The 26,289-nt window shown below is 33.6% G+C and overlaps 1 protein-coding gene across 3 annotated transcripts in view; it reads left to right on the plus strand.

The window, feature by feature from the left end:
* LOC140141950 (uncharacterized) overlaps positions 1-26,077 on the plus strand; it is a 175,417-nt gene extending 149,340 nt beyond the window's left edge. For all 3 annotated transcript variants that reach the window (XM_072163843.1, XM_072163844.1, XM_072163845.1), the window contains 3 exons: positions 17,675-17,745; positions 20,305-20,421; positions 24,848-26,077. In XM_072163843.1, the coding sequence (XP_072019944.1) occupies positions 17,675-17,745; positions 20,305-20,421; positions 24,848-24,880 (221 nt within the window). In that variant the 3' untranslated portion in view covers positions 24,881-26,077. The remainder of the gene's footprint in view (positions 1-17,674; positions 17,746-20,304; positions 20,422-24,847) is intronic.
* Positions 26,078-26,289: the final 212 nt, after the last annotated feature.

Below are 26,289 nucleotides of genomic sequence, written 5' to 3' on the forward strand. Positions count from 1 at the left end.
AGTTTGGGCAAATCTCAATAAGTAGGGAATTAGGAATAACACTCCTTAATCGACCAATCAATCAATCAATCAATTAATCAAGCAAGCAAGCAAGCAAGCAAGCAAGCAATGAATCAACCAATCGACGAATTAATATAAATAATTAAATAAATCAATAAATGGATACGAAAACATTTGCGTTTGCAGGAAGTTCCTTGAAAAAACAAAGGGGATGAAAAAACGGAAGTGGTAAACATTTTAACTACCCTTGTATTGAAACACTTTGTTCATGTTTTTTTGAAAAGGTATACAGATGGGGTGTTGGAAAAGTTGCTATGTTGTGTGATTTGACGTTGCCACCGACATACCCATGCCATGAGTGGGTTACGTGTAGTTATGAACTGACATTTGAAAAGCAATCAATTACTTCATTTGTGCATCAGTTATACTATTTTTATATACAAAGTTCCATGCATTAGAGACACAAATGGGTTTTTCAGTATTCAAGATTATGGAGATTGTCAACTGCCTGAATATCGATCCGGAACTAAATAGAAAACCAATGCTACTGTTACAGTAAGCAATACTATGGGTGGCCAAATCCGCCAAAATGGTTTCAAATGCTAAAAAAGGTCTCAACATCCCTAAAAGGGTCTCAAATGTTGAATAAATCTTCATAAACACTTCAAATCCTCATAAATGTTTCAAAACTTTATAAAAGTTTTCAATTCGTTTCATCTTCTTCTTGGAAATAATAATAAATAAATAAATAAATAAATAAATAAATAAATAAATAAATAAATAAATAAATAAATAAATAAATAAATAAAATAAAATAAATAAATAAATAACGGATATCAACCATTAATTTTTTTGTTATTATTATCACATACAAACTGAAAATCATTTCATATTACATTACAATAGCTTTTTTTATTCATATGGCTAAACAAAAAACCACCCGAGGTATAAACTCTGCATTTATTTAAACCAATTAAAAACACAGTCCAGTTTGTTCATTTCAAAGGTCTTTGCACAAATGAAGGAAAATGCACTTAACAAAAATAGGACGTCCGGTTATTTAGACTCGCTAAGATTTGAGAGTAATTGAAGTGATAAAATATGATATCTTTAAAATGCCATATCTGACATGTCAATCAACTTATCTACTAAATAGCTTGTTGCATCCAATATCATATTTCGATTAAACGCTTGTATATCTCTACATGATGCACTTATCATGTAGTTTTAATGAATTATCGGAGTAAGCTGGAGTTGATGTATCTTCCCATTTATTAATTGGAAGGGTTACTGATTCGAATTTTGAATAATGTACTTCGTAAATATTAAAATTCCAAAGTACTTTACTATACAAGCGCGCATATAACGTGTACTGCAAAAGCTAGCAAACGAACAGAGAATATGGAATTTATTAAATCAGACACAAAAGGCAAGATTTATTAAATAGGGTACTAGGAGTAACAAAACAATAATATGAAGGAAAACTTGGTGAGTTCGAAGCGTATTAACGCCGATCAAATAATCTAAAATCAATGTAAACTGTCTTATTCCCAGCAAACAGAAAACGTTTTACAGAAAACGTTTTAATATCGGGTTATATAAAAGGTATAGAATTGTTTTGATAACATTCAGAAAATGTTTTTGAAAATGTGACGAAAACTGTTAACAACAAATTTTTACAATAATATTTTAAAAACGTTTCCATGACCTTTATATAAACCTGCATTTAAATATTATTAAACGTATTTTTAAAATAAACGTTTCAAGAACATTTTTGTGTTTGCTGGGTTACCACGGATTCTTTCCGCTGAGATTAAGTTGCTGATATTAGAATATGTGGATAAGGATACTTGGTTAACGATGTTGTGTCATCGTTGCTCGGGGCATCGTTGCATTGACATGTTTTACGCTTATTACCCACAACTTAACGCAACACCAGTCAGATAAATAACGTCATCAGACAGTGTTTCCTATTTAGGGTTCTAACTTCTATAGTGTTATCCTTAAATACTTTTTATGCTTCTTGTAATTATTCAAACACAAAACCCGCTATCTAGTACAGAATTATACCTGTTGCAAAATATGTGGCTATTATACTAACATTTGACTACCATATAAACTAGTCAAATTGTCTCCATTTATCAGGGCATTTTATACGATAATTACTTCCAGGATTCTAATTTCTCTCTGTACAAATATACCTTAGGGTCTCGTGAGAATTTCCGTGCGTAAATGTGAAATTTCAGAGCATAGCGTCATTTGTTATAAACAGGACGTTAGTATGGTCGAATGGACATGCGTGAGGTTTTAGAGAAAAATTGTTAGCTATTTCTAGCTTGATTTTGATATACTATCAAACAGTATCACTGTGTCTATACGTAAGTTATAATGGGTAACACAATTTAATTATAGTTAATGTTAATGTGTGAATCACGCTGGAATACTTTTAAAAATTTAAAATTTTCGTTTGGCCATTCAATGTGTGTAACCAGATCGACAGCATCATCCCCATTTATTCTCATCAGAATAGAGATGTTGTCATCAATAGAAAGCTGAAATTGTACTCTTATACAAGAAGGTTTTCTACCGTGACGGGCACGTTATCGGTTATCACAGGACCGGTATAGCCGGTCCCTGTGTGTGATGTAGAGCTGGTCAGATGCTTCATCATTGAACGCCCGGGACACGTTTCATTTAGATGGGGTACACATTTTTGCTTTTATATCAAAACTGCTGGAGCAATAACACTTTTTAAACAGATTGTTTAAATTTAGACTTTTAATAATGTAAGACAGGAAACAAAATATGAAAAATTCCGACCACTACGTTCATATTCTTTATTATTACTCGTGAGTAACCTAGGTTCAATACCAGTAATTTCCTAGTACATTTCAGATGGAATTTTCTCATAAATCAGAACTCTCACGCCACCAAATAGCAGATAAAACCAGATGAATCAGATGCCAAATAATCAAAAACTTAACAAAGGTTGACCTGAGACTTTTCTTGTTTTAACGCACTGAACCTGTAACTACCTTTAAATGTCAGTGCGCCTTCGAAGTTACAATTAGGTAGGGTAAATATTCAATAGAAACCGATGCCGTGCGGATGAATTTTGGTAATATTTCAACAAAAATGTCACTTATGAGAGAAAATATATGATTTCGAATCATCAAAAGAATTTATTTTGTAAATATATTGCTTGGTAAATTTCAGTGGCTTTAAAATACCCTTTTCAGATGGGCCACAAACAAATAGTTCTTCGTCGTATTTCCATGCATCGCCCATGACTATAACCTCTAGACACTAACCCAGTGTGCTTAAACCTACTCTTTCGCAGGTTGAGGAGCATAACAATTTGGTCATACTTCAAGCAAATCTAGTTATTTCGGTCATTTAAAGTTATTTGTGACAGATCTTTTAGACGATTCAAACCACTTCAATTCCCTTTGGTTTTTTAAAGCTTTCATAAGGATATTTCATGTACACAAGTATTAAAAAAAGTTTGGAGTGTATAGCCATGATAACGAGGCCTGTCTTGTGTGGGGGTGTGTGGATAGGGGGGTGTTGTTTCGTTTGTGCGTGTGTGTATTAATGACTTGCTTTATTAAAAACATTCCAATAATATACACTGACAATGAATCTACGAATTAGATCACGTTCTAGGCATATTATATTTCTACGGTTTCAACAATTCCCTAATTAGATAAAGTAATGAGTGTACATATCCATGATGTCGAGGCCTCTCTTGTGTGGGGTGTGTGGACGGGGTGGTATTGTTTCGTTTGTTGCATGTGTGTATTAACGACTTGGTTTATAAAACGTTACTATGATATCACTGACAATGAATCTACGTATTAGGTCACGTTCTGAGGCCTACTATATTTCTACGGTTTCAATTACCGTACTCCTAAAACCAATGGACCAAACGCGTATGGTGTAACAACGGGGGAGGGAATACTCAACTATAGAATTGACAGTCATTTGTCTACCGGCTTCTTGAAGTAGGGACATATCGCTGTATGTTGTTTAAAAGGAGTCCATTGCGTATAAACAAATGAAAAACGGGAGTCATTTGGAATACATTTAGGAAAAAGCGGTCATTTGATATAAATATCAATAAAATGAGTCATCGGTTAGAAAAGTTACAATGGAAGTTTACTGAATAAAAGACAATTCAGATGCAACACGGGATATACGCCATTTTTAAACATTTAGAGGATAATGATCAGCATCAGTTGTTTTGAGGTATTGTGAAATATATAAACATTGTGCTTAGGAATCAAGGGATATTCCGAGGTCCAAAACATACTGTTAGATATTTCACAATGCACTCAAAACAACCGATGCGCAGTCATTAACCTCATTGATAACCGTCACTTTTCACTTTTTTGTTTTAATTTACGTCACACTTTCTTCTTTTAATTTGAAAACAAAACACATATTTTAATTGTGTCTTTCGCTTTTTCTGTAAACAATCAAATACCCGATTATACCGCTAGCGACCAATCACAATAGCGCGCAATCATGCGATGACAATCTGAACATTTCTTATGTTTTGACCGCTGCGAAGCATCAACATCCACATTTGACCTTTCTGTTTGTAACTAAACAACCATGCACCACAATAGGTCAATTTGAACACTGTTTTCTGACATTTTGACATTTGACTCCTATATACTTCAAAAGTACAGTGCCCATCATGTAATTTGGATTCGGTAATCATTGGGTATAATATCTTTGTTTGACCAATGACCGCGCCACGTGACGTGTTATGCATTCGAACACTTTGAGGGGACACTGGCTTTCGTATTGAGTTGAAAAAGATCAGCTATATTAAGCAACTAAACTAGAGTGGCAAGTTTTCCGTGATTTAAAACACCGAATTCCGCGATTTTCCGTGCGTGGTTTTAAATACTATATTCCATGATTTTCCGTGATGTAATTTCAAATACCGTGTTCACATTCGGGGTAAAAAGAAGTTACTTGTATTATCTTTTTAGTTGTTTTCGGGGTTGCTTTAAGCCGGATATCTTTGAAGACGGACTTCATTTTCATTATTTTAACCTCACATCTCATTATTTTCTTCATTTTTATTTTTCCGCGAATTTTTCCGTGTTTTCAGGTTTTTTTCTTAAATTCCGTGAATTTGTCCGTTTTTCCGTGACACGGAAAACTTGCCACTCTAAATTAAACAAAGTATATAGGAGCCAAATGTCGCAAAACAGTTATCAGATTGACCTATCTGTGATGCATGGTTGTTGAGTTTCAAACAGAAAGTCAAATGTCCACGTTGATGCTTCGCAGCGGTCAAAACGTAAGAAATGCTGAGATTTTCATCGCATGATTGCGCGCTAGTGTCATTGGCTGCTGGCGGTATAATCGGCTATTCGATTGTTTACAAGGGAAACGAAATATACAAATAATGTGTTTTGTTTTCAAATTTGATATTTGTTACTGCATGTAGAGAACTCAATAAGAACAACCTGGGAAAAGTGGGCATTTAGATGACATTTTGAGTAGTTTGTTTGGACCCTTCAGGTAGTCATAAGTCTGAAACATGGCCATAATTAATGTTCGCTACAGACAGGTATATATGTAGGTAAACATCTATGGTATTCGAGTTGCTAAAGTAAAGGATAGGAGTAGTATTATGGAGTATTTTACCAAATGGTCTATGATTTTACCCAGTTTTACTCAGTCAATTGCCGTAGTATTGGTATTTTTAGATAGATATTAACTGCAGAAGTACATAAATACAATGCTACGAGTATGTGATTTTAGAGCAGCTTCTTGCCATGGGGTTAAATGCTCACGTGAGAACTGGTTTGCAGTATTCATTAATTTAGAATTGGATTGTGTACTCATTTTCTCCCATTTCATATGATAGCCTTGATAAAGCTATTGCAGTCATGGTTGTTTGATGTATATAGAATTGGCTTTATTATTAAGTAAATGCAAACTTTAGGTGGCGCTATTTATCATAAATCATATTTCTTAATTTGCAAGGGGTAGGTAGCCAATACTGTCATAATGATAGGTGGAATAGGTGAAACAAGCAATAAAGAAATGTTATAAACATAGTTCATCAAAAAATAAAAGGAATTATTTGAATTAAAAGCCCGAAAGAGTAATTTCTAGTATCTAAATAGCGCCACCAATCTTGTCATAAATAGATACATTTTATATCCGAAAAAAGCTTTAAAGATTGCTGTGAAAGTGAATAATGTTGTAACTAAGGAAATTAAAATTGATCATGGCTTAAAAGCATCCGTATACAGTATCATAATACCACTGCTACCTGTTAAATTATAAAATTGGGTTGTACATGATGTTTTGTTTGAAAAATAATAATGATCACATCAAACAACCGTGGAGGACGTCCCTGGTTTGTTAAAGTTACTGTATTTGCTACTAATATGTTTTATCTTCTGGTAATATTTATATCAGGGTCTATAAAATTCGTATGAGGTTTTTCTAAGGTTCCCAATATCAACTTGCTTTCTCAAAAATATCTTACATTGTTACTGAATACAATAAGCCAAATTGGCATTGGAAGTTTGCAATGCATTGTGCGACCATTTTTGCAGTTTTGGGACACTTTGCTCTCTGACCTATTGGAAAAATTCAGTAAAATAGGTTTTTGTGCGTATAAAAGAATGAAAACAAACCTCAAAAAACATTATTTTTGAATAAGTTATTTATTCAAATATATTTAATGATAACATTATGACAAAAATAAATAAATTAATATTAATTACAGTAATTCCCCGGATATGTCAGAGGTCAAAGTGTCCCAAACTGCTCTCAAAAACCGGAAGTAACAATGGCTTATTCGTATGACTCGTATGTCTGGCAGTCCATTGCTCTTATATTTTAATGGATTTGTTAAATTCAATAAGCACTACGTCCCATTGAAATAAACGTCCTTCACCATTAGAACACGATGAACATAAATGGTATTATATTGTGTATAATAAAATGCTTAAAATCCGCGATTGCTGCAATTTTTACATTACCAAGGGATTAAACTTCTATTTAATTTTTATCTATTTTCAGCTTAAGTCTATATGCTTTATCCCAAGAGTATACTAAATAAGCCATGGGCTGGGTCAAATGCATTCATGATAAATCTGTAGCTGAATGTAGCAACAACAGTGGTAATAACTAGCCAGGTCACACTTAACGATATAAATACCTTCTGTAAAATAGATTAGTATTTATTTTCCAGCTTTTACTGTTAGATATGTCCCCTTCTGATTTTAAGTCGAACAAGTGAGGTAAAGCAAAGAAAATTTACTACTAGCGCCAATTCAGTGTTACTCAGCGGTTGTAATACTTTGACCCATTGGTGTGTGTGTGTGTGTGGGGTGTGCATGTGTCTAGACTATGCCATAGTCGAATTTTAATTAAAAAAAATATGTTATTAATATTCATGATGAACGCATTGCGTTGAACTCAAAAGTATACTGATGTTTATTAGAATTAAATTGTTCAATAGTAAAATGGTCATAGAGAGTTTATATAATTAGATGATAAGTGACAATAAAGTTATATTGAATGCAATATATCTTGCATAGTTATAATTGCTCACTTAATATTGAACAATTCTGATTTTGTAATTTTCCAGCTTATTGATCGCGAAAGCCCGAGTAAAAAATCCGACTATGTACTTTGACTTTTAAGCAGAAATTTACCCCGGGACTTTGATCTCTAAAACACACTGTCAATCATACTTGTTTATCAATCCTATTTAACCGCAAGTACCAAGCATGGTAGTGAGACGCGCTTAATGTACGTCCATACACACCACTGAGAGTTTAACTGTCGCGCCAGATCAGACGTGCCGCAAATTCCATAAATTACTGTGTACGATATGTAGTTAATGGTAATGGCACGTGCCGGAGGATTTAAACTTATAGCGAGATCTGGGCGACCAATTACAAGCAAGATCTTTTTAAAGATGCATTACATCATGGCAAATTTTAGCTAGGCCAGAAATTGGCCTAACTCTCCATAGAGTCCCGTGTTAAAAATATTAACCGCAAGTCAAAGTAAGTAGTCCACTTGGGAAACTAACAAACAGAGGGAGTACGGTGACTGAAAATATTAGATGTGAAAATCTATCAATTGTACACAAATTAATACAAATCAGCGTTTTATGCTTTTAAGCATAAATGTAATAGCCAGAGTATGTAAAATAGGCAATTGGACTACGGAGAAGTCTAGCATGTGTCCCGCCCGCACGCCGTATATACGTACTGTGTAAATGTGTTACGTGGTGTTTTTTTCAGAGTATCTTTGTTTACTAAAGTACATTACAATCGTGTAAAAACCGGAATTTAAAACTAGTTGGGGGCGTTCTCCTCAGCAAATGTTTTATGGCTTTAATTAAACCTGGTTAAAAATTATATTAAAACCTAACTAATTTTAACAATTCCCAAAAAAATTAATTAATATTTCTCGTTTTAATTTGACCTGAATAAGTGAGCTATAACAAAGAAAATTAGAATTTACTACCAGCGCCGATGCCGCTAATGCGTGTCACCCGTGATGTGTTCATGCCTTTTATTCAAAATCTCGAATTTTGACAAAACAACAACACTACAGTTTTGTTTCTTGCTGGGTATATTAGTTTAATATAAAGTACAATACATCCGTGTAAATAACATAATGTTGATAAATATTGCAATGCGTCCTTCAAAGCAAATGTTACAATACGGCTTTAATTGAACTTCCTCAAAAATGCATGTTTACCAGGAGTAACATTTAAACAGTATACAAAGATAATTACAATTACAATTGAATGACGCTTTTTTAAATTAAAATTATTTCAGTTTCCATATTTTCAACATGAATTATATTCCTACACTCAAGCGCAAGTATTGCAAAACACATCATATTAAACACAACAAATGTTCTTCAATCTAAGCGTTGTCTTTTCAAAGACACTTCTGGTTTAAGACTACACGGAAGGGCGATTGCTTGCAGGGATGAATTGAGCAAAAGAAATACTGAAGATCATATAAATTGCTTCCCAATAATTTTATTGTCCCTGGTTTTGTAGCAGCAGGTCACAAGTTTGCTTCCTATAATCACACGTATATAATATTAACCGTTTCTTACCATTAATAATAAAAAACATTTGTGTTGCTAATACTAGCATTGATTAATCCTCCATTGGCAATGCAATGTTTTACGTACATAGAAAAGGCTCAACATATTTTACAGCATATTCTGGGATGTGCATGTGACTTTATTTTAAATTTCGACTACAAAGCGAACCTTCCAGGTAAACATGCATTTTCTTCTGAAGTACAACAAAAGCCATAGTATAAAATTTGCTGAGAAGGAGGCCTCAATATTTGACAAAATTCTGCTTTTACGCGGATGTAATGTACTTTTATTAAACTAACATTGTTTGTAGTGGCATTCCCCCGCATTATGGTAGTTGGAAAGTACATTTTGTTTCATCCGATTCGGTTATTTAACCCTTGGGGTCTGAAGATCCAAGTTTTCTGCATGCTTCGGCATATGACTATGTATTATTTTCATTATTTTTATTTTGTTATTTTTGTAACATCACTTATCATTAAAGGCTGTAAAGAGAGCGAACCGTGGTTTCAGATCGCGCGCCAAATCAACTTCTAAAGCAGTATTTTTCCAAACTTAAAAAGTAAGCAGAGCTGGGAATCGAAGAGGGAACCTGACATGAATCAGAAAAGAATAGTTTTGCTTATGTATTGTATTCATTTACTGTCTGAGATAGAGGCAAAGAAGGTCAAAGACCATTGGGTTAGATAAGAGGGCAAGTTCTAAACCATTTATTGATTATTATGTCAAGACGAGCAATTTGACACCACTTTTCCTAAAATCTGAGTGAGTTGAAAATTTTACCTTGTGCAACCAAAATGTGACCCTATTTTAAACCTAAAACAGGTTTTCGTAGGATAACTCCATAACGATAGGTTGTAGATAGTAAACTATACATTTTTGTAATCATTGTGATATATTTGGTATATCTGTCAACAAGATCGGAGCATTGTTAATTTTTACCACTGCATGCCCTTTTGTGACCTCTAGTTGTCACTAGAAGTCAAATCCAAAAAACTACACTGAACTAACACTTCATTCGTGTAATATGTCATGCTTCTACTAAAGAGTGCACAATGCTTTCCTTAGCAGTTGTCTATCAAGATGTGTCTAGTTTCAGAGAAAAAAAACCGATAAGGTTGTTTATTCTGCTTGGAGAATTAAGTCAGATATGAATTGTGGTGGACATATGTTTTGTTTATGGATGGAATTTGCTGTTGTGAAGGAAATTTGACAAATGACTCCATTGCAGTCCAAATTGACATTACCTGCCACATTCAAATTGGTTACATTTGGACGAAAATAAGAAAATTATTTTGCGTTCACATGGCTAAAATGTCTTGCAATCAACAAAATAGCAATGAAATGACGACTTCGAGAGGTCAAAGTTCTTACGTGCATACATGTCAAAGATTTACATGCAGGTGAAGGATACCGGTGCTGGAGAGCGGCACAGCATGAGTGATAATTGGTTTTGAGTATATGTAAATTGAGGACGACTTGTAATAAGGATTTCATGTTTTACGTCTTATAAAACATTGATTCATGTTATAGCATGAACGTTGATAATGGAATAATGAATCATGAATGTACTTCAGCGGCCTATAGAGTAAAACACAACAGGACAAAGATCTGACCAGTTCCTAGTATCAAGAGTGTATTTTCAAAGTAATTGTATTACATAACAATGTGGACTCAGAAGTCCTATACGACTTTCTAAAGTTTGCTCACTTATATTGCAAAATAACGGAAACATTCAAATTGAAAATAATTCCATTACATTACAACACTTTTTTTTATACACATGACAACACAAACCTCTCGAGGAATAAAACCGCTATGCAAGTCTGTACATTTATTTAAACCAATTAAAACGGCAGTCCTATTTGTTTATTTCAAAGGCCTCTGCACAAATTAAGGAAAATGCACTTAACAAAATTAGGACGTCCGGTTATTTAGACTTGCTAAGATTTGAGAGTAATTCAAGTGATAAATTATGATATTTTTAAAATGCTATATCTGACATGCCAATCAACTTATCTACTATAATCACTTAATAGCTTGTTGCATCCAATATCGTATTTCGATTAAACGCTCGTATATCTCTACATAATGCACTCATCATGGAGATTTATAGAATTAATCGGAGTATGCTAGAGTTGACATGTCTCTTTTTTTATTATTTGGAGGGTCATTGCGTCTAATTCTGAAAAATGTACATCGTGAACATTGAAATATAAATTCCAACTACATCACTATAAGCGAGCGCAATAAAAACTACTAAACGAAAAGAGCGTAACTGGTTTGCTGTTTATTTTAAATAAACTCTAACATGAGTAAGATAGAACTGAAATCAAAGCAAAAAAGGGCAAGTTTTATTAAAAGGGTAGTTGAATAACAAAGTACATGGAATATCACGGAAACCTCAGCTATATATAGCTTGCTTTGCCTGTGAAACCCGCCTCGTTAATTCGAAGCCTGTAAACTGAAAGTTGAGTAGCTTTACTAAGTATTCCCTCCTCTGATATTAATGATATTAATTATATTTGAGTTCTGGGTCATTTTGGTGCTCCAGAATTAGCTACTCTTGACTTAAAGGGTCTTTTATGGTTTCCCTAACCTTTGCATATTTAACTGCAATTCCATCAACCAAAACATCAATCAAGTAATTTTTTATTACTTATTTTCTGTTGGATTGCTTTACATATATTTCGTTAATTCGTTTGCATTATTAAAAAGAAGAAAAGAACCAGCATGGGCAGCGTTTCTGGAAACGTTTCTGGAACGCCTCTGGAGAATCGAAACAAAAACCAAGCTGTTTGAGACAACTTGTGTTACTGTCTTTCTGTACGGGTGCAAGTCATGGGTAATCACCAAGGATATGGAAAACGAGATCAAAGCCTTTGAAACATCTTGCTACAGAATCATGTTAAACATCAAGCGGTGGATCGGATTCCTTAATGAAACCATCTACAATCTGACCAACACCACTCCAATGGTTGCCAGAGTCAAGCTTCATCAACTCAAATTTCTCGGCCATATACTGGGTCTTGTGACTATCACTCAATTGTAGACCGCTCTCTTCCGAAGGGCATTAAAGCTAAACCACTTGACGGATATTTTTGTACTTGCTGTCAATCAAGAATAATGTATACATTACATGTAGGCTAAAACTGAGTAGGTGGGGCATCTGTAAATGTTCGTACATCCCTGATATGTAAACGACAGATAACAGCAAAATCAGCTCCCCATAACGTTGGTCAATGCAGCGATTGATTGGCAAGTACCATATTTGGGCATAAGTACAGTCCACCATTCAATGTAGAGGGTTGACTAGACTTTATCGATTGATTTTGCTGGAGTAATTTCCTGTTAACCAGGCTTAAGTACTGCAAAGGTCGAATCATGTTTGCTGTGCAACATAACTGCACTATGTCCAATGATATGGACTATTATTATACACGCTTTTGTTTTTCATAGTAAAACCGCTGGAGTTATACAACTCCAAATTTTGAAACAGATTTTTTAATGGTAGGCATCAATGTAAGATAGAAAAACTAATGTGAAACATTCTGACATTTTAAACATTTTATCAGTTCTTTATTATTACTTGTGATTAGTCTAGAGACTAATCCAAGCTATTTTAACTTACCCTTTTATAAATCAAGGAGCATGCATATTTTGCAATACTTCTAGCCAATCTAACTATTTCTACCATTTAAAGTTATTCGTGGAGGATTGTTTTAACAACTTAGAACATCTTTAAATTGACATTAATTATTTTTTATCTACCACATGGTCTTTACTAGCTGTACACAGATCGTCATTGCAACCATATAGCTTCGAAAAAGAACACTAATACTTTAATATAGAAACGTCTGCTTGTAAGTGGAATTTTATTGGACTAGTCGATACTATTCTCATTCAATTTTGAAACAAGATAATCTGTGGAATAATGTGTGGAATTACCAATATTTGCTAGGGTAAGGATTTATTTCTTGTTCACCCTGCATATTAACATAATATAATCAACTTAGAAGGGCATTGAAAAATTGAGACGCGGCGAAAGCAATTGTAATCACCGGTGACAGCAACACGTGGAACGTCACATCTTCAACGCGCTCATCTACTAGTAATTGGCATTTTTGCCAATAAAATACCTTTCCAAGTTACGCACAATGAACAAAATCGGAAATAGATTTACAAAAGAGACAGTTTGGAGTACAATCTTTTCAACTGGAAGAAAGTCACCCAGGACAAAAATAGACGATGTCTGCCTACACTATTCTACGGATAGGGCCTACTTTATTTTAAAATAAAGGATGTGGTTGCAGAATACGTCGCAAACATAATAGATGATGCATCTTGATATGAATTAACACGCCGTTGTTGGTCCAAAAGCATTAATATGTTAAAGATACGTTGAATATTCACATTTGCGGATTATCAATCACAACTTCTTTGCGTCATTGTGCGAATAGGGCATACATGTATAGAGATGAACCAATAAAGGCCCACGCCCAACTCACATTTCATGTGATCCTTTTCGTAGAGTTGGATGGTATTGATAAAACTATAAATAATACCCCTGATTTCTTCAAGGGTAAACGAGGTATTGTTGGTCGAAGCTGCCAAAAATATTATCTGAATCAATATAATTATTGAAAAATAACACTTTGGTGTTTTGCAAAAGTTCATTCTACAAATCATATACTTTGAAAACTTGCTTAATTTAATGTTGTTAATGAGTTATTTACGTTTTACAAAAGTGTTGTTGTTTCGGCCCTCTTTACAACATTACTTAAGAACCACAGGACCTACAAAAGTATATTTGTGATATTTGAATTCTTCTACTCGCTCGCTATGATTTTTTCTCTGCTTCGACCAACAATACATCGCATACCCTTAAATTACTGTATGAGCTACTAATGTCATGTTTGAGCATGTATGTTCTGGTATCATTTCTATAAAGGGACCATAGTCTTGTTTAAGATCGCTTTGAGTTTGTTCTCCGGCTCCCAGTATCAAGTTGCTTTCTCAAAAATGATCAATCCGTATACATGGTATATATTATTTTGTTTCACAATAAACTTTATGTTAACTACAAATCTTGCAGTTCATTGCTCTTACTTTTGAAGGATGTGTTAAATTCAATACGTCTGAAGTGTCAATTGAAATAAACCTCTTTTTTCCACAATTAAGATACATGGTCAGCAGCATACATTGGCATGATAAAATGCTTCAAATCCCCGATTGTTAAAACTTTTGCATTTGTACTAAACTAATCCTGTTCCATTTTTATCTGTTTGCAGCTGATGTCTATATTATGTGTTATTCAAGAGTATAAAACCAAGCTATGAGCAATACATTGCCGCTGATTCTGGAACATTAATCCGGCACTTAGGCATTAGAAATACCTACTCATTGGCTTAGGACGATTTTTTGTTCTGTTCAAGTTCTGTTATTGGATATCGTATATACTGGCAACATTCATAGCTTGGTGTCATATCATATAACTGTTTTACTCCTAGTACTGTTTTTAAAAGTGGGGAGGGGTACTAGAATACAACAGTATAAAGGTAAACACACATTGAAGTATAAAACATTTCAGCTTCACATTTTCATTCATTCATTAATTATAATTATTACAAAGAATCCATTGCAGTTAATAGAAACCTCTAAAATTAGCCTTTCTGGACGTTTCAGACCTTATGGGGTCCTATAAGCTTTTTTTTTTTCTATGTGGTATCCATGATTTATAACCCATAAAGACGTCGTACCCACAAGCTATTGCTGCAACTTACACATGAGCAGTACCCCATAATAATGTTGGCACAAGTGAACCCCTTCACACAAATGTCCACACCCCACACCCCCACACACACACCATGCACCCCACATCCACATTATAAACTATCATTCCCACAAGATCACCCCACTGACCTTACCTCACAAAAACTCCACAGCCCAACACACCCCCACACACACACACCCACCACACATCTCGCCCAATCTCTTTCACTACCCACACACCAGTGACCACATTCCAGGCAAATACACCTCTACTTTCTCATACATTTAGATCATATTCAATTAGACACACAGAGTATATGTTACATTTAATGTTTATACAATTTGGGGGAATAAATATTATTGTTACTGTTTTCGTAGCAGCGGGTTACAATTTGGATTATTTAGTTACATGCTAATAATATTAATCTTACCATTAATAATAATAATAATAATAATGACTAACATTATGTTGCTGATACTAGCATAAATCCTCAGCTCAGTGGGTAATATACGGTGTACGGATATAGAAAAGGATGATAGTGTTATAAAAAGTTTTAGCGAACATTCTGAGATGCACATGTGTTTAAATTCCGCCTACGACGCCAACCTAGAGAGTAAATTCTGTCGGCTAATATAAATAGCGTCAAATTTATCCACTGATGCGGATAAGTTTCGTGTCAAGCGTCCTTAGAATGTACAGCACCTGTAGCGTGGTGAGATCATCTATCAAGTGAAGAGAGCCGTTGTGTAACTCCCACATTGGAAGGATGCTGTTCAGAAATGAAGTTGCCTATGTCCTTATACATTGTAGTAATGCAAACAGGCTCATAGAACAACGCACCCACCCCACATAACTACACCCACATACCTAATACCACACCGGTTTATGCCGATATAATACAAATGGCATCCATGGTAATCTCAAAAACAGATATAATGTTAACAATTATGTTCAATTGCCCAATATCACTATTACATGCAATAAAAATAAAAATAGTAAAATGTCTGCATATGTATTTATGGAAATTGGGTCCTTGATTAGATTTTGCCCTAGAACTACTGAGCATATTTTGTAATACAAACTACGAAGGGTGACGGGTGTTGCAACCCCCTAATTTACCTAAAGTGCCAACATTCGCCACATAATGTCGCTATGACGTCAAATTCTGGCTATATATACAAAAGTATAGGCAAAATCGACTTTTGGCTATAAATTCTTTAAAAAATGCGATCTTCACCGAATGTTTTACTAAATATTAAAGGAAATGACTAAAAAGTAAAAAGTCAGGAGCTCTTGGAATAATTTGACTAGAGCGAAGTGAAACCAAGGCTGGGCCTCACCCCTGGTCAACTTTGATGGCCGGTCCTACACCCTGGTAAGGTGCTAATGTAACAAAAAATATCATTAAAATGAGCGTAAAGGGTGGATTTTTTACGATTAGCTAAGGTTGTTTGGGCGTATACGCGTGCTCTTTTGTTTATGGCGCACCCCTTGGTAGTTCTAGGGTTAATAACATGTGGACGTGGAACTGTTTCTAACGTAACATCGAGACGAAATGCTCAATAATAACTTGCGTTTTGATCGAGATGTAAGCCCTATGTACATGTATGTTTGTAGGGCTTGTATTTATGTATGTGGGAGCATAACCTCTAATAATTTCATGTGTTCTATTTTAGCACCAAACATCACCAACCTGCATTCAATCTAATCATCAACATATTTAGTGATTTTAAAAGTAAACAAAAGATAATTCTAACAAGTGCCCATCCATTTCTTACTGTCTGTTCTTCTAAGTAACACTCGTGTTATTAATGTTACCGGTAGCGAGCACGGTGGCCGAGCGGAACGGGCTCTGATTCATAATCGGAAGGTTGCGAGTTCGAGTCCCGGCGGCGCCATCGTGTTGTGCCCTTGAGTAAGGCACTTTATCTCGATTACTCCTCTCCATCCAGGTGTATAAATTGGTACCGACATTCTTAAATGCTGGAAAGGTAACAGACTCGCTGTAGCGGAGATGTAGCGATCCCCCATAGACCTTTTTCCTCTATCCCACAATGCACTATTTCAGGGGTATGACGTAGTTCATCAACCTCATAGATCGTGTGCATCCGATGGTCTTTGCCAGGCCTTTGCAATTATTTTGTCTTAATATGGGCATACTGATTCCATATATGCGGATTATCGTAAAGGCCATCGATGTTACTAATTATGCAATTATTGAATACACGAGTGATGCAGTTACGGAGCGATGCAGAACATCTGTGTAAGAGATTTTGTTTTCGTTTTATTTTCAACTCCGAAAAAAGTGAAACGGACGCCGGTAAAATATCACTGCGTGTCCCGTCATCAGTTTTGCACCATTAGGTCTATAAAATGTATACAAAGTTAGGTTTCAATAACAGGAAACTTTTTTTGGCGACGAGACCATGTCCATAAGGCATAGAAATGTTGTTTTTGCCCCGAAAGGTATTAGGATCGTGGCGCCATTATCATCATTATCGGGGATTCCTTTTTGTGATGAAGGCACCAGTCGAAATGTTCGTATTCCAGAATGTAATGAACATAACTCTGTACTCCCCCGGGGAGATGATGTATTTTGCGACACGCATACCCCCCCTGGAATAGTGCATGATGGGAAAGAGGGAAAAGGTCTATAGCAACATTATAATGGAGGAGTCTGGCCAATGAAAGGGAGATGGGCACTCCGATCACTGTTTATCACGATCGTCTCCTTTACCTTTACCTTCACTTACTAATAAGTCTTCTTTATGGTTTTCCCCTATTTAGCTGGAAAAAGATCTAATGATGACTTGAAAAACTTTATGGGATTCCTCTCGGACACGACGGAAGACAAACAAGTAAGCATACCGTATATCATTTTGTTATTATAACATTAAACATCATCCTCATATATCGCATGGGTTGAATATTTAACTTACTTTGGATTATATTTAGTATTTCTTTAACTCTTCAAAATGATTAAGTTTTGATAAAGGAGGTGAATTTATGTTATTATTTGCTATATTTACCATCTTGATTCAAATTGATATGATATAAGACGAATTAGGTTAAGCAACGTCCATTTTCCGCTAATGCAAGTATATTATATGAAAGCCGCTATCGCTAATAAGCTAAACAACATCAAGAATCCCTATATACATCCCAGCAAAAACGTTTTAAATAAGTTATATCTTGGCTTTTGGTTTAGGTAAAAACGTTTTAATAACATTAAAATGTCAGGTTATATAAAGGTCATGAAAACGTTTTGTATAAAAACGCACTACAACAACATTTCTAAAATGTGTTCAACATGTTATTGTAAAGTATTTTTGCAAACATTTTGCCAAATATTTTGTCAACACTTAAATAACATTATGTTAAAATGTTTACCCAGCAAACACAGAAATATTTTGAAAACGTTTTTACAAAACGTTTTAATAACATTTAAATGTCGGGTTATATAAAGGTCATGAAAACCTTTTTAAAACGTTATTGCAAATATTTTGGGCAAACATTTTTAGCAAAAATATTTTTCAACCCCAAAATAACATTATGTTTGTATCAAGTTTTCAAAGTGTTTTTGGAATGTTATTAAAACGTTGTTATACCCTTTATATAACCCGACATTTAAACGTTTTCTGTAAAATATTTTATGTGTCCTGGGCAGTAGATTATTAGATTTTTTTTAATGTTATGAAAACGTTTTATACTCTTAATATATCCTTCATATAACCCGACATTTAAACGTTTTCTGACAACCTTTTTATAACCTTTTGCGAATGATGTCGAAAACGTTTTGTGTTTGCTGGGATAATATAACAAGGATTTTATTAAATGTGGAATACTATGTTGATAGGACATATATCCATACGTATCAATGCATTTGACTCTAACTTGTATGCCATTTACTATGAAGGGTGAAATAATATAGCAATGATAATTACTAGAGCTAATAGAGGTATATCTTTCTACTGTTGTTGTGCATCACTTTTTATTAAACAGAAGAAGGTTAAGTTAAATTTTACAGTTCGATAACTACCGCAACTAACGTTATTCTACGTTGGTGCAGTGATTTAATATGATATAAGAGCAACATTAATGCTATTTAACTGCGTTATGAACTCAAAGGAAGCCTTTAAGAACTACCGACGACTGTCTAATTGAATTTCCTCTTCTGCAATAAATATCTAAATTATATTACCAAATCGACCCACAACCCTAAAATTTCAACGGAATTTTAGATACTGTGAAGATTTGCTCCGTGTTGAGTGATTTTACTTTTTTCACATTATTACTTCGAGTTTTAATGGATGAAAAAGGTAAATAGCTACATCTTAAGTCGTGTGGACAAGTAAGGTTTATTTGATGCTCAGCACTACCCCTTTGTTAATGTGTATAACGAAGCCGTACTGTCACATATATCAGCACTAGCCCTGTATCATCACCAGCATTCTAATTGTGAGACATACATTGCATTCAAAGTGATGATTGATTTTCCATTTTTATTTATTCAAAACCGTCGTCTGGTATGCAAAGAAAATTGTGTGCGTGAAAATACTATTAAAATAATATCATTAAGTGACACTTATTTCAATCATTTAAAGAATATAAAACCTTTATTGTATGGTTATAGATGTCTTAAAAATTAAAATATACTCTACCAAAATATCAATTAAACACAATTATCCTTCTAAGGTCTGAAAAGGTGTCTAATGTTATGAATAAAAAGTTCCGATGTTTGAAGTCAGTTTCATACACTCTTAGAAAGACAAATTTTCTAAGAGCTGTATTATAAATAACAGCAAAGGCTTCTAGGACATTGAAAGAACACCAACATGATTTTTCCTTGCATTTACTGAACCTTTTTCATGTCTAAAATTGCAAAACCTGTTTCACATACACAGGGCAGCTTAGCTTACGAACGTTTTTAGGTTCTATATAAGTTTTAACTTAAGATACTTTATATCAAGTGTAATTGAAGACCTGAGCACAAGAAGACCGTAAGTCCACTTGCACCCTCAACATGTATACACTAAAGTTACGTATAGTTTCTTAGAGTTTTATAATGTTAAATGCATGTTCCAGGGTGAAAATATCATTAAAGGTTGTGACAGATCTGTGTTGGCCCTGAACATGTATAAAACATTACCAAACTATACGAAACTATACGTAACTTGAGTGTATACATGTTGAAGGGTCAAATGGACTTACGTCTTCTTGCGCTCAGGTCTTCAATTATAACAGTAGCTTAGGAGCCCATTGTTTATAACAATAAAAATAAATAAAATGAAAGAACAATAAAAACGGCAAACAAACAGGTGAGAAGAAGTTAAAAGAACATTTTATTTCAAGCGTGGAAACTGTAACTGCTAACCATTTTTTTCTTCTGTCGTCTTTATTTCCTCTCTATATAAAAGGACACAAGACCAGCAGATTATCAAAATCAAAAAGATTTCCTACAAACAGACAAAACATGTTGGCTCGATACAGCTTACTCAAGACTTTCACCAGAGTGGCAAGAGGTTGTATACAAGGTAAGGATATATTACGTTGAGGAGTTAATTGTTTGAAACATAAACAAAAGAGACAGGGCTAGCACCTGTCATGCAAGTGCTTTGTATGCTTTGAATTCACGCATATTCATTATTTTTCACTAAAAAATGGCGTATATAAAATTAAAATAAATGCTGCTTAACAATCCAGAGCAAATAACGGTTAAAAAGTACCGCTTTCACCACCAGACCTAGGTATCTATAACAATATCCAAAGAGATGTGTACACAATTAGCGTTAAAAGTATACCAACTTCCCTTAACTGTAGCTTAGGCTTATATATACAATCAATACCAGACACAAATAGATGAAAATGGATTTTTGAAATCAATAAAAATTACTAAAATATAGCATAATGTGGTATTGCTTACCAAATAAACAACCCATTGTTGTGCGAACTGGAGAGAAACTAAGATTACGCACGTACTGAATAAAAAGAGGGTACGTTTAAGGGATCTAGAATGAGCGTTTATTGCGTTTCGACAGTATTTTTTTAGGGACATGAGAGCACCTCAGACCTATCGAATTGCATTCTGAATACGAAGCATGTCTTTCTGATATCAAATAATTTTCATTTTTGAAAATCACAATATAATACAAATTTTATGACAAATTATAAAAATTTAATATTTTTCAAATTTTTGATATATAACAGTCCTCGAAGTAAACTATATAAATCTAATGATATATTCTTAAAGTGTATGTAGCTGGGAGGAAAAGCCGACGGTCAATTGAAAATTTTGACCTTTCATATTGAAGATATGGATTTTTTTCCCCAAAAGACCTTTTTTTTTGTGGTGTTTGGGGAAAAAATCCATATCTCCAATACGAAAGGTCAAAATGTTCAATTGATCGTCGGCTTTTCATCCCATCTACATACACTTTAGGTATAAATCATCAGATTTGTAAAGTTTACTTCGAGTACTGTTAAATATCAAAAATATCAATTTCTAATGATTTGCCATAAAATGTGTATTAAATTGCGAATTTCAAAAAATCAAAATTATTGGATATCAGAAGGACATTCTTTGTATTCAGAATGCAATTCGATATGTCTGATGTGCTCTAATGTCCCAAAATAAATACTGTCCAAACGTTCATACCCCATCCCTTAACGGTTAAATAACCCATGGATGTTTTGTTCCGACATAAACTAGTTGTAGATACATTTTTGTGCTTACTTTTGGAATAGCCATTCTAACACATCCACTTACCCAGGGATAACCGTCAAAAGATCGGGATGAGTGGGATGATATTTTGAGTAAAATCCATAATTCTAATTTAAAGTCAAAGATTGAGTGACGATTCCAGGTTTAAACAGCAACAGTTAAAGAGTACGTTGCCATTGAGGTAGTTCAATTGTATCTGTTCACTTTCTAATAATGGCGAAGGGTAGTAATTTGTTTACGCCAGGTGACTAAGAGTATGATTATAAATTGAGATTGGAGTGTACTGTGGCTAAAACAGTGCTTATCTGATTTAAACAGTCAAACATAAATACATATAACATAGCTAGTTTTCTTGCACTCTCATTTTGCGATAACACAAACATGCACAAGATATTAAAAGATAGTAATGTTATTATACGTGTCCTTGTTAGTGTCCGTGGTCAGCTTGTAAACACACAATATTTTGTAGAAACCATTGTCACATGAATCTTACTGCCGAAACGTGGCCTGAATTCAAAGAAGCCGGAAGCTCAACTCCTTTACTTTTCACAACTTGATAGCCAATCTTAAGTTAAAAGGACGTATTTAATGAAACAAAAAGAGACCTATATTCTTGCAGACAGATTCCAAAAGAAGCCTGTTATCGAAGGTGTCGCAAGAGACTTAGATCTGTGCGTGTCACAAAGTTGTGCTATTTGTCAACCGTTAAGCATAATCATGCCAATGGTCATGATGGTACAAGCATAGTTTTTATGTTCAAACTGCTCTAATACCATAACAAGCAACACACACAGTTCAATTTCGATCATATCCCAATGTTTATTTATTAACAGCAACATCAGCAACAAAGAAAAAAAAAAAGACTGTGAAACATAAGCCTCGCGTGTGGGAGAAATACATTTCGTGTTGAATGTCAGATTTTGCTCGTTTTCCAAAATTTAGACTACATTGGGTGAACAAATCGCGACCATTTAACATAAGAAAAGTTAAATACTATTATTAGCTGATTAAAGGTCAAAACCTTTGATTCAAGCACAAGAAAATTATTCCTAAGCTGAACATTTCTAGCTGGTTTTTAGCATTTTGGTTTATTCCGGGGTAGGAATAATTTTCTTGTCTTTTTGAAGTTTTAAAATGTATTCATTTAATCAATATACCCAAACAGATGAATAAAATCAATATTAGCGACAAATGACTCCTTTAAGGGATCTAAAATGAGCGTTTATTGCGTTTCGACAGTATTTATTGTGGCACATGAGAGCATCTCAGACCTATCGAATTGTATTCTGAATACGAAGCATGTCTTTCTGATATCAAATAATTTTCATTTTTTAAAATCACAATATAATACAAATTTTATGACAAATTATAAAAATTTGATATTTTCAAATTTTGATATATAACAGTCCTCGAAGTAAATTATATAAATCTAATGATATATTCTTAAAGTGTATGTAGCAGGGAGGAAAAGCCGACGGTCAATTGAAAATTTTGACCTTTCATATTGAAGATATGGATTTTTCCCAAAAAGACCTATTTTTTTTTTTTTTGGTGTTTTGGGGAAAAAATCCATATCTTCAATACGAAAGGTCAAAATTTTCAATTGATCGTCGGCTTTTCATCCCACCTACATACACTTTAAGTATAAATCATCAGATTTATAAAGTTTACTTCAAGTACTGTTAAATATCAAAAATATCAATTTTAATGATTTGCCATAAAATGTGTATTAAATTGCGAATTTCAAAAAATCAAAATGATTTGATATCAGAATGACATTCTTCGTATTCAGAATGCAATTCGATATGTCTGATGTGCTCTAATGTCCCAAAATAAATACTGTCCAAACGTTCATACCCCAGCCCTTAACTTGACCACATTAAAAGCGTACTTGTAAAGAAAACACGTGAAATCCAATGTCACATAATTATGATATGCACGGTTCCACACCGAATGTATGCGCGGTACAATGATGTGTGAACGCGAAGTCATCTATGTAGCTGATTTGTCGGAAATCAAATAACTGAAGTCAATTATTTAAACGGTAATGGTTGAAAGCAAAATAAAACGGAAAGAAAACATACAAAATATTTACGTCAGACCGATGCGCAATAATTATAGTCATATGCGTCATTTTTGGTGAATTCTGTGGTTTGTTTTATATATTTTTTAAAACCTTGACAAACAGGTAAATACATAGATTTTAAGCTAACTGATCTGAACAATTAATTAGCTAAAATAATAATTAAGATGTTGAACCTCTATTGAATTTTTACGGTTAATACAAGAAATTGATATCAACCAAAGTGTGCTGTCCCAAAGGTAGATGCAACTTTCGTTTATTTTAGATTAATTTTATTCTCCACGAAAAAAAAACCATCCGACCGACCAACCCTACTTGAAAGGTCCGTACGCCAGTAGAACAGTGTTTTTGTCGATTAAGCATCAAATACCAAAATATGGCCATTTCAAAGACACATCCAGATACATTTTTTGTTCAGTTTTAAAGTCATATCAACAACATTTATTGATGGTAAAAACATGTGTTTACACTCGTCGTACAAATAAAATGTTTAACATTAAAAGGTTAAGGATTATCTAACAATCTTGAGTAAAGATAAGTGTTCAAATACACAAATGCATCATGATAAAATAAGGACTATATATAAACGTGCAGCCATAAATTTGAATAACTTTTAACCGAAACAGGAAAAAATTGTATAGATTTTCGCGATTGTTAGCTGTTACTATTCTTTTTATATGAAATTGTCACGTTCACAGGATATTGCCATTTATGTGCCCACCAACCCATCCTCAATTTAAGCTCATTCACTTAAGATTCACTCAATTGAAATAATTACAAATTACATATCATCCTTTTAGTATTATTATAATTATAATTATTATTATTATTATCATTATTTATTATTATTATTATTATTATTATTATTATTATTATTATTATTATTATTATTATTATTATTACTACTACTACTACTACTACTACTACTACTACTACTACTACTACTACTACTACTACTACTACTACTACTACTACTACTACTACTACTACTACTACTACTACTACTACTACTACTACTACTACTACTACTACTACTTATTACTTGCGCTAATATTTCACTCAATCTCATATAAACTGATTTCACTTAAGATTTCAATATGTTTTTTCTTACCATTCTATTAATAGTATCAATGTTTCTATTATTTTCCTTTTATAGATTCTAACAATGGCGGAAAGCAAGCGGAGTTAGTTTTGCCATTAGGTTGATTCTTCATGTTGTCTACGGATGACTAACCACACTGTTTATTACTGTTTTTGTTTCAAACCAAATAAAGTACACTAATTACGTCACATTACGTCATCATTCACGAACCAAACACTTCTTCATGTTGGGAATCCATTTTGTACATTGGCGGTGTTTGTAAAGACATTGATATACGTTAATATAAAATATAAGTGTGCATTATTATTAATGAGAAATGTAATTAATTAAACAATACAAATGTTTCATTAAACAAAGATTAAAGATTAAACAATCCTTTCAAGATTTTAACATGCCAGTGTCTTTAAATAATCAAACTTACTTAGTTGAAATGTTTTGTGTCGAAAACAATTTTGTTTAAAAATGACATAACCTTAATAAGTAACATGAATGAATAGCATTAGAAGAAATATATATTTATATATATACACTGCAAAATAGTGTCAAAAAAGGTCCTTAGGTGGCTACTTAAAGGTGTCAAATTTATTCTATTATGGGTGTAAGATGATGACATATTTGGGTGTTATGTTCATTTTGACGCCTAGGTGGCCACATTGGGACACGTTTTCAAAGAAGACCATTACGCCCAAAGTACCAAACTGCTACATTTCCAGACATTTTTCATAATAATCATGATAACATTCCTTTCGTTTGGCGCAATATTTAATCAAAGTTTACACTACGCTACTGCTATCATGATTATTATTAAAATATTTGGAAATGTAGCAGTTTGGTACTTACTGGGCTCGATACCATGGACAAAATGGCGACGAGAATGTAGAGAAACTCTTGCGTGTACCACGGCGCATGCCTAGTATCTTGTCAGACGCTCGGTATTAGTTAATTAGATCAATAGATACAAACAAAATAAAAAGGTATTACTAATTGAATTCTATTCATTAGAAATTTATTGGCACAATTTCCTAATAATGCTTTAAATGGAGAAAATGCTCGCAACCTTGAATTTAATTTGCTATCTCAAATCATTTCATTAGAGATCCAAGCAGATATTTGTGCTATAATTGTGTTACATAAAATATCATTACATATTGATATTTATTGTTGTTTATTTTACATAAGGATTATTAAGGAAAATATCTTTTTTGGTTTCAAATAGTTTATAATAATAAGTTTCCGCAACGGTAAATGTCCAGCTGTATGTATACGGATTTTAAGGTTTTAGTTATTAAGAGAGATTTTCTGAGAAATACTGATGCTATGGGAAAAAGGTGGAAGATGGGGGTCAGCAAATTTCAACCATATTTTGGCAATTTAATAAGTTTGGATAAGTGTTCAGAATAATCAGTATAAAAAAATCTGCTATGCCCCCTCCTGGGAAATATGGGCCCCTAAAATATGCCCCTAACACGTATTTCCCTGACTTGTAAAATGCCGTT

The sequence above is a fragment of the Amphiura filiformis genome, chromosome 20 (assembly GCF_039555335.1).
Source record: "Amphiura filiformis chromosome 20, Afil_fr2py, whole genome shotgun sequence".
Lineage (NCBI taxonomy): Eukaryota > Metazoa > Echinodermata > Ophiuroidea > Amphilepidida > Amphiuridae > Amphiura > Amphiura filiformis.